At 44.7% G+C, this 10,219-nt stretch overlaps 1 protein-coding gene across 2 annotated transcripts; it reads right to left on the bottom strand.

Annotated features, from left to right (window-relative positions):
• Window positions 1–247: 247 nt before the first annotated feature.
• Window positions 248–9,575, bottom strand: lgals3b (lectin, galactoside binding soluble 3b). 2 transcript variants are annotated; one of them, XM_083634332.1, is made up of 7 exons: window positions 9,510–9,575; window positions 5,722–5,754; window positions 4,459–4,498; window positions 2,916–3,247; window positions 2,721–2,809; window positions 2,295–2,463; window positions 248–1,061 (listed from the first exon to the last, which is right to left on the bottom strand). In XM_083634332.1, the coding sequence occupies exons 2-7, from the start codon at window positions 5,725–5,727 to the stop codon at window positions 903–905; spliced, it is 795 nt and encodes a 264-aa protein (XP_083490458.1). In that variant the 5' UTR covers window positions 5,728–5,754; window positions 9,510–9,575; the 3' UTR covers window positions 248–902. The 2 variants fall into 2 exon arrangements, with proteins under 2 accessions (XP_083490458.1, XP_083490459.1); XM_083634333.1 differs by lacking the exon at window positions 9,510–9,575 and adding an exon at window positions 6,053–6,075.
• Window positions 9,576–10,219: the final 644 nt, after the last annotated feature.

Below are 10,219 nucleotides of genomic sequence, written 5' to 3' on the forward strand. Positions count from 1 at the left end.
TCTGAGCTTATTTTTGTTTTCTTTCTTCATGTGTTGTTCTGTAAAATGTTAAAATGTAAAATAAAAAAATAAAAAATAAAAAAGCCCTTCCTGGCCACCGCGCTATTTCAATATCAGTCTCTATGATGTTGATATACACCTATCTAGAAACATGTTATGCAACATATCTTTGGTTCACAAACGTTGAACTTGTGTGCATGTAAGTGTGTGTCCAGAGGAAACAAACAGAAGCACAGCAGTTTTTATCAGGTGGAATATCCCTTTATTGTTGTTCTTTTGAGTCACCTGAGTAGAAACATGCAGAAGAGTCTGGGTTAGACTAGAACCAGAGGATCTTCTGAAGTTTTACTGAGGATCTATCATGGATAGGGATTGGAATGGAGACCCGGTATCATCCATAGCATGTCCTATAACCTAACGTTGTCTCAAGGTGACAGTCAGACCATTTACCTCAAATCACTGGTGCACAAACATACGTCAATTAAGGTTTTTTGTCACTTGAATTGTCTGCCAACCGCCGTTAACTGTTAGGTAAACACAGAAGAATTGCCTCAACAGGCTAGGTGTCATTCTGTTCAGAAATCAAACCATAATCAAACAGTCACAGACTCGCAGTTAAGCAGTAAAAGTAAAACCCGTTCTGTAGTAAAACCCGTTCTGTTAAGATTGTTGTCGTCTTGTCTTTCCAAAAAACAATAGGAAGTTATCGATAGTGGTATTGATAAAGTCTCGGATCGTTAAGCAGTCTCAAAAATGGTATCTATATCAATAACAATTAACCATCCTCATCCCTATCATGGATCCATCAAGGATGTACTGAGGATATCTCATGTAGATCTAATGTGGATCTATGGAGGATCTACCATGCATCGCCTGTGGATCAACTGTGGATCCAGTGTGCCTCAGGGCAGCGTCTCCACCTTGACGGAGGTCAGGGTGAGGTCGTTGTGGACGCTGAAGCGGGTGATGGACCTCAGATCACGGACTCGGTGTTTGAACTCCAGCAGGTGGGATTTGTTGACGGCCACTCTGAATTCACTGCTGCTGCACAAGATCTTCAGCTGCCAGGAGCACAAACAAGAAGATCACTATTATCTCACTACTATAATAGGTGAGGGGTTTGGCTCGCGGCGCACAATAGCTCAACTGCAAGCTACAGGTGAGCAGTGAGCACGTGAAGCGTGCAAGCTACAGGTGAGCAGTGAGCACGTGAAGCATGCAAGCTACAGGTGAGCAGTGAGCACGTGAAGCGTGCAAGCTACAGGCAAGCATGCACGCGAAATGAGGCACACTAGAAATAAATGAGCATGCAAAGCGTTTTCATTAAACAGTTACAGACGGTCAGAGGGAGCTGGCTGAAGGTGTTATGGTCCATATATTCTCCACTCTCCAGCTGTGTGTGTGGTGTCATGTATGTAACATGTTTTTGGTACATACAGTATGTACCAAAAACACTCAATCCATTTGGACACATTCATTTTCCAGCATCTCTCTGTCTTACCAAGAACACGTTGTTTCTGTTGTCGTGTCTTTAAAGCTTCCCTTCATTTTTAAGATGTTTCATATCCTTCCGAGGGGATCATGTCTATGTTCCCCGGGTTCTATGTTCCCCGGGTTCTATATTCCCCGTTTTTCACTAACCCTAAACCTAACCTCCCCCAGACCCTAACCCAAAACCTAACCTCTCCCACCCCCAACGCCTAAACCTAACCTCCCCCAGACCCTAACCCAAAACCTAACCTCTCCCAGGGAACATAGCGGGGAACATAGGACCCTATTTGGGAAAAGCGGGGAACATAGGACCCGGGGAACATAGGACCCGGGGAACATAGGGATGACCCCCTTCCGAGTCATGTCCTGACCATGTTGATTAGAAACACTGTTTGCAAGATATTTTTTGACAAATCACTTTTAGTTTAAGCTGTTGCTAAAATGGGATGATGACGTATTACTATTAGCAGAATTATTAATGACATGTATGACAAGCTAGCATGTTAACTAGTAGCTAGCTGTTAGCCACATTAGCAAAGCCCGCTCTTTGCTGTAGTAAGTGCCGTCTCATTCAGCGGTCTGTCCGGCCTGTCTGATGCAAATCGGGCGGAGTCAAATTCAACTCTAAATGTTTGTCCAAGATGGCAGATCCGCTCGCACATGCAGATCGAGCAGTGACGCAAATCGGGCAGTGACAATTGATCAGACGGGCGAACCCGGGCGGATCATTATAGCCCCTCCCCCGATTTGCCCCCCGATCCTGGAGAGAACTCGGTTATCAAGAACCTGCTCATCATCCTCACCTCGAACGGCTGTCCCAGGGCGAAAGGGAAGTGGCTGAGCTCTCGCTCTTCTCTCCCCCACTTATTTCCCATCTTGCAGTTCCTGACGATCACCTTCCTTCCGCCCTCGTTGAAACGCGGGTTGAAGTGGAAGGCCACGTCATCTGCTGTGTTCATATCCAGCGTGATCCTGGACACAAAACACATGAGTCATCTCTGCCACAGTCTCCCTACATTTCCTAAATCCAACATCTGCTTCCATCATTTGACCAGCCAACCAGATGTTTGAACTAGAATAGAGGCTTCACAGTTTTATCGCCAACTGAGTGTCATGATGGAGGAACTGTGTTGATGTTGATGCACCTTGTTGTGGGCGTGGCAAACACACTGAGGCTAACATCGTCACGTCTCTCCCAGCTGTCCCTCCATGTTGTGGATGATACTCACTTATCAGCATTGGGTTTGATTGTTCCATTGATGGTGATGAGGAGTTTATCGAAGACTCCGTTGGGCAGAGATTGGCTGTACGGCACCGACTGTCAACAGGGAAACAACAATTAACCACATCTGTCTGTCTGTGCGTCCATCCATCAGATACTATCAATCCATCCATCCATCCATCCATCTATCTATCTATCTTACCACGATCTGTGGGGCAGCAGGTCCAGGTGCAGGACTGCCCCATCCCGGGGCACTGGGTTGGCTGGGCTGTGCTGGTGGGCCGGGAAAGGGGTGTCCATCACCGGTCCACTGTGGCTGGCCTCCAGGTCCAGGCCACTGGGGTTGACCTGCAGGTTGACTTCCAGGCCACTGGGGTTGACCTGCAGGTTGACTTCCAGGCCACTGGGGCTGACCTCCAGGCCATGTTGGGTTTGCACCTGGCTGGCCTGGTCCTCCAGGCCATGTTGGGTTTGCACCTGGCTGGCCTGGTCCTCCAGGCCATGTTGGGTTTGCACCTGGCTGGCCTGGTCCGCCTGGTTAAGAGACAGTTATCATGGTTAAAGTGGACATGAAACATTTGATCGACTCTAGTTCATTTGCATTTCACCTCAGACAAGACAGGACACAGCTTTCAAGTCTGAAATGTAGCTAGATTTGCCAGAAACATGAGCAACATCTCAGCTTTTTGCCAACTAGAGCGCTGCTTGATGACATCACTAGGGTGGCTGTACAGTAAAGTAGTAAGGATTTTGAATGTTTTGATTAATCAAAACAACCACAACCACAAGTCAGAAACACAACAGCATATGCTGTGAGTCTGTTAGAATTCAAAATACTTAATACCAACACTTAACTAGCCTGTACCCCACTGTACTGTACTGTACTGTACTGTACTGTACTGTACTGTACTGTACTGTACAGCCACCCTAGTGATGTCATCAAGCAGCCCTCCAGTTGGCGAAAAGGTGAAAATCTTTCTAGCAACTCTAGGTAATTATTTTTTCTGATTTCTCCCCAATTGTACTTGGCCAATTTCCCCCTGCTGCCCCGGTCGCTGCTCCACCCTCTGCCGATCTGGGGAGAGCCGTAGACTAGCACCATGCTTCCTCCGACCCCATGCGCAGTTGCCAGCCGGTTCTTTTCACCTTACAGCGGGGAGCTTCACCGGCAGGACATAGCACGTGGGAAGATCACGCTATTCCCACCACTTCCCTTCTGCCCCGAACAGGAGCCCCGACCGACCAGAGGAGGCGCTAGTACAGGGACCAGGACACATACCCCTAATTCGGCTTCCCACCCGCAGACACAGCCAATCGTGCCTGTATGGATGCCCGACCAAGCCAGAGGTAACACAGGGGCGCGAACCTGTGACCCTCATGTTGGGTGTTGACTATCAAACTAAATTGATCTTTAGACGTTTTTTTTTTCAAATAGAGCTCCAAATCAAAAGCTACAACTAGTTGACGCTGATCCATAACGTTATAGTGTTAGCAGTAAGCTGGACGTTTTTACCAGCTACAGTCATCTCATTAGCTACAGCCATACTGTAGTTAGTGCCACTAAGGATATGAAGCATTAATGATGTGAGTAATGCTGACAAGAACGGAAGCTCATTTAGGAGATACATCTAGTAGGGTAGCTGACTGCTAACATGAACAGATTGAAGGATAATAGCTGTATATTTAAAAGACAAATATTATGCTCTTCCTGTGTTGTCTAATAACTGAAATATGAAATCACCAACCACCACTGCTAGGCCATGGGGAGCCGAGAGCATCCTCGAGCTGGAGAGAGAGAGAGAGAGAGAGAGAGGGGGGAGGGGAGGAGAGAGTATTAACACTATGTTGACGTTCTGCACAGAGCTTTCATAGAATATACAGCACGGTAGAGCTGTTGTTATTGTTTGTTTGTTCCCAAGCAGCCAAATCCTCAGGTGAATGAAGCTAATTAAGGAAGCGACTGAAGGCCGCAGTTCCTCTAACCTCCACTGGCTCCAGAAAGACTCCAACTCCAGTCAATGGACCACAACCAACCTCTGACAAAATAAGTCAATTTTCTCCATAAGGGGTCTCCGACCCCCCAAAGGGGGTCCCGAAGGGTAGTCTCCCGACCACCTCAGACCCTCTAAACCTAACCAAAAACTCACCAATTTTTTTTTCTTCTCCCATTTCACAATTTTTGAGCCGAAATTGTGAAATAGAAAACTTTTTAGGCCGTGGACAAACGTTTCTATTTCACATTTTTCTAAAAGACTGGGCTGGAAGTTTTGGTCTCAGCAGCCCCACACACACACACACACACACACACACACACACACACACACACACACACACACACACACACACACACACACACACACACACACACACACACACACACACACACACACACACACACACACACACACACACACACAGTATAGTAAGAGTATATTGTCTTATTGATTCTTCGGGGTGTCAAACTCATTTTAGTTCACCGGCCACATGCGACCCAATTTGGTGTCAAGTGGGCCAGACAATGAAAATCAATCATCAATAATAAAATATAAATGACAAAACCTCAAAATGTTCCCGTTTCGTTTAGTGTAAAGAATTACAGGTACATTTAAGAACACATTCTCACGTAAGGTTATCTCAGCTACCATCAAGCACGTTATCTACTGTCTGTATACTGTGCATTACAATCATGGGTGTAGTGGAGGGCAAACGCAAGTGAACGCAATCTACCCACACATTTGAAACAAGGTGGGTAAACTACTCACCTTGGATAGTTTACCTACCTCTGTATTTATCACTACACCTCTGATTACAATTGATGGCAACTGTGCTATTTTCACACTTTGCAAACTCATCCTTTGGGCCGGATTTGACCCTTTGGGGGGCCGGATCTGGCCCCCGGGCCGCATGTTTGACACCCCTGTTCTACATAGTTTACATGATCGTATATCTTGTCCATGAAAATAATGGGGCTGAATGTGAACAGGAGAGGAGACATGAAGTTAACTTACATTCATGCTGAGCTGTTAGTCCTGCTGGTTGATCTGAAAGAGACGAAGAGAGGAGTCAAACCTGGGAGGACGAGTCCCAACATGAAGACAGAGAGAGAGAGAGACACACAGACAGACAGTTCCTCAACAACAGTCAGCTCTGTGGCTGATTCTGTGTCAGACAGAGGAACTGAACAGATTATGATATTCACTACCAGTCAGTGGTCAAAATGGGCCGGAACGATCCGGAACCGCATTTGGCCACCTTTGATTAACTAATAAATCAATCTGATTGGCAGTTCCATATAATAATGTCAAGCAAATTCATTTTTCGTGGCATCGAGATACTTACTCAACAAATCCAAAAGTATAAAGTCACTGTCACTGCTTTGACACTCCAAATGGCTGTTGTGAAAAGGGCCTTTTCAGTGGCAGTCTGGTTATTTCTGTTCTGATGAAATGGAAACTTCTTAGCATTGCCAGCTTCTTCAGCATTGCCAACAGGCTTGCTTTGAGTGCCTGAGTGGGATATTTTCTATCATTCATGCTATTACATCCCAAGTTGAAAGGAACCTTTCCTGCTTGATAACAATAGTGCCCCAATATCCAGATGTCTTCTACATATATTAAGCTATTTCTGTGCCAAATTTGGCACTTTTATCACTAAATGAACATGAATAGCTGCACTAATAGGCCTATAATGTACACACATAATACACAATATAATGAAGTGACCAATATTTGTAAAAGTCCATATAATTTTGAATGAGTATGTTTATTTGGTTCTCAGGCTTACTAATATCTATATTATGTCTGGTATTGCATGTGGGTCCAATGTGATAGGAATTGTTGACAAACCGCTGGTCGCCATTTTGAAAAATGCCTGCCACGGCCACCAGGGGGCAAATTTGTGATGGCCCAATATCCAGTTTTGTTCAGAGTATATCTATAAACACATCTGCAAATTTTGGTGCTTGTATCACAAAATGAACGATTGGTCTCATATGTTGAGCTATGGCTGGTGGCCATTTTGTAAAATGGTCATAGAAATGCAAATCTGCAATGCCCCAATCTCCAGATGTCTTCTACATATATTAAAGTGTAACTTACCCCCTCCCTGTCGTTTTATTTTTTTATTTTTTTTGCTCACCATTGTAAATCTCCATCTCACTGTCTGGCTGAATATGATCATACAATTCATATCCACTTTGACAAGAATCACAGGTATCTCTTTGCTAAAGCTGTGACAGGGGGGCCTCTGACAGGGCCTTGCTGCAGCCACCCCCTCCCTCTGGAATGCCCTCCCCAGTCACAACTGACAGGCCAAAACTCATTGTCTTTCATACTCATTATGTCATCTTTCCAAAAAAGCCCTTTTCACTGTTGCTTTTGACCTATAATATTTCTCTCTCTCATCTATTTTAATATTTTCTCTCTTTATTCAAGTTGTTTTATCCTGTATTTGTAAAGTGTCTTTGAGCACGGTCAAAAGCAACAGTGAACAGTGAAGCACTATATAATATACATTACATTACTAAACATACAATAATGAGTATTAATGTTCTGTAATTTCTTATATTTCCATTCTTATACTTATTAAACAATAATTAGAGAGAGACCATGATGACGCCAGCCTTAAAATGACATATTCCTCTAAATCTGGCTTCAAACGGGCAAAATTTCAAATGTAAAACAGCCTCTTTTTTTTTGTCTGTCTCCTGCAGAAGTGGCCCCCCCCAAAGCTAAAAGTCAAACTCCGCCTATGATGACATGACAGACAAACCACAGAGTTACTGTGTGTAACCTGCATGCTGTGACATGACATGACAGACAAACCTGTGTCATGTGAAAACCTCCTGACTCCAGTTTGGCTGATTTTTTATGTTTCCACTCCGACTGGAGAAAGTTTCGCTCCAATGGAAACCTGCTTCTAAAAACAGAGTCTGTAAAAAAAAACTCTGTCTGTCACACCCACTGAGATAAGGTCACACCCTCTGCCTCCTAGGCCCTTTCTCAATACCAAGAATGCATTCTTGTTCTTGTGTTCTTGGGGAGAACGTTCTTGCTAGTCGTTCTTGGAAGAATGAACTTGCTAGGTCACAAGCACACATAACGCTGTTAGCAGATTGAGAAGATGGGTTCTTGAGGGTATTGCGCAATACCAGCGCAGAGGCCGCCTGCAGTACTACACAAATAAAAAGCTCAGCTGATGTAGATGCAGCCAATTGTGCTCTGGACGCTTTTTGTTGCTCCTTTTTTCGCCATAAATGTTCGTAAAGTGGCACTTATTGAAAACCTGCTACCCTGCATGTAGGTATCAAAAGTCATCAGAAATTAATTTAGTGATGAAATAAAACTTTAAATTGTAAAAAACTTATGGCGTCTTCTCTTCTGCGTTCTGCCTCCGCTTATGCAGAAATGAATGCTGGGATACGTGCCTTGCCAAGTTGACACCAGTCACCAAGCAGAGCATCCTCAGTAAAGTGGGCATGTCGAGAACACATCCAGGAATTTTAATCGTTTTTGGTGAAATGTGAACTTTGTATTGGAACAGTACTTGGGCTGCGACTGATGGCATTTCACAGGGACACAAGAACACAAGAACACACAAGAACCCATATTGAGAAAGGGCCATAGTCTATCTCGCTCTCTGTGATTGCAGGGTTGGAGTCTGGAATGTGCCTGCTTGGTACTTTCAGTGTTTGGTAGTAAAGGTAAACGGAGCCTTTCCCCCCACCAGAGTGGCAGTCAGTAGAGCCAGACTCTCCCCCGTTGTAGGGAGAGAGTGTGGCAAGTAGGGGTGGGGGAAAAATATGGATACAGCATAGTATCGCGATATTTTGTCGGCATTCGGCAATATATCGTATCGTATCGAATGCCAAGTATCGTGTTATTTTATTATACAAAATATCAAGTGTATGCAACATTTATGACAGGCTAGCTCGGAGACCTCTCTGGGCTTCCCCACAGCTGTGCAACAGTCTCTGACACTGGGGACAACTGTTGCCAAAAAACTTATCCTGAAAGAGTGGAAGTCCCCCTCTTCGCATCCTTTCCAACTGTGGTTGACGGACATGATCTGGCTCAGATCCCTGAGAAACAACTCACTTCATAAGTTTCTAACTATTTGGGACCCATTTCTGGCCTACCTCCACGAGGTTGGAGGTGGTGGGTAACTTGCCCAGGTGAGTGGGACCCCACGCACAACATTCCTTACAAGCACATAAGCACCCTAATGGACGGTATCACCACATTATTGTCGATATGTTTTTGTTTGTTTGTTTGTTTGTTTTTTCTTTCATTTCCTGTGTCTGAGCTTGTTCGTTCATTTTGTTTGTTTTTTGTTAAAATTGAAATTGAAAAAAAAAAAAAAAAAAACATTTATGACAGGCTTTTATGACTGTTGGTCAGTCTGTCTGCTTGACAATCCCATTTTGCTGCAATCAAAATGATTGAAGTGAGATGAACAGATTGGAAACTTTATCTGATTAGATAAAACACATGTTGACAAAGTGTTTTCCTTTGAGGACATCATTTGCAGTTGAAAAAAGGTAATAAATCACAATATATCGTAATATCGCAATACTCAATATATCGCAATACTAGCATATCGCATACTATCTTATTGTGACTTAAGTAGGCTATCATGATAATATCGTCTCGTGGGGTATCTGGTGATTCCCACCCCTACTGGCAAGCGAGACTAACTTTTTGGAGACAAATGGTTTTCATTCAAAAGACAAAATGCAACTTTGTTCGCCTGTAGGATCTATCTGAAGAGTGTGAGTGAAACAACATGAGAGACCTACCTGAGCTGCTGCCTCCTGACGAACACATAGACGACTGAGAGAGACGTGTCTGTGTGTGTGTGTGTGTGTGTGTGTGTGTGTGTGTGTGTGTGTGTGTGTGTGTGTGTGTGTGTGTGTGTGTGTAGGTGTGGCTAAACACACTCTTCTCTGTATTCGTTTCCATGGTAATCAGTTTTTCTATGGAGATGGGAGGAGTTCAGTGTTTTGTCTGCGTGTATTCGATTGCGGATTGAGTGTGGTGTGTGTCGTCCAGCCTTGCCCTGTTTCTCTGATCCTGGCCACACCCAACCGGGATCCTGGCCACACCCAGCTGGGTCCCATCTGAATGACACACTGTGTGTGTGCGTGTGTGTGTGTGTGTGTGTGTGTGTGTGTGTGTGTGTGTGTGTGTGTGTGTGTGTGTGTGTGTGTGTGTGTGTGTGTGTGTGTGCAGGCCTGGGCTAGAAAAAATAATGTCGCCCTTGTTTGCAACATGCCATAGGCTACCACAATATGCACACACACACACACACACACACACACACACACACACACACACACACACTCCACCCAGTAGAACAGGAATTCCTCTGGGACGGAGCCAGCTGATGATTCACCGTCTGTAATACACACCCGTGTGTGTGTGTGTGTGTGTGTGTGTGTGTGTGTGTGTGTGTCTGTGTGTGTGTGTGTGTGTGTGTGTGTGTGTGTGTGTGTGTGTGTGTGTGTGT

The sequence above is a fragment of the Poromitra crassiceps genome (genome assembly GCF_964638095.1).
Source record: "Poromitra crassiceps genome assembly, chromosome: 3".
Lineage (NCBI taxonomy): Eukaryota > Metazoa > Chordata > Actinopteri > Beryciformes > Melamphaidae > Poromitra > Poromitra crassiceps.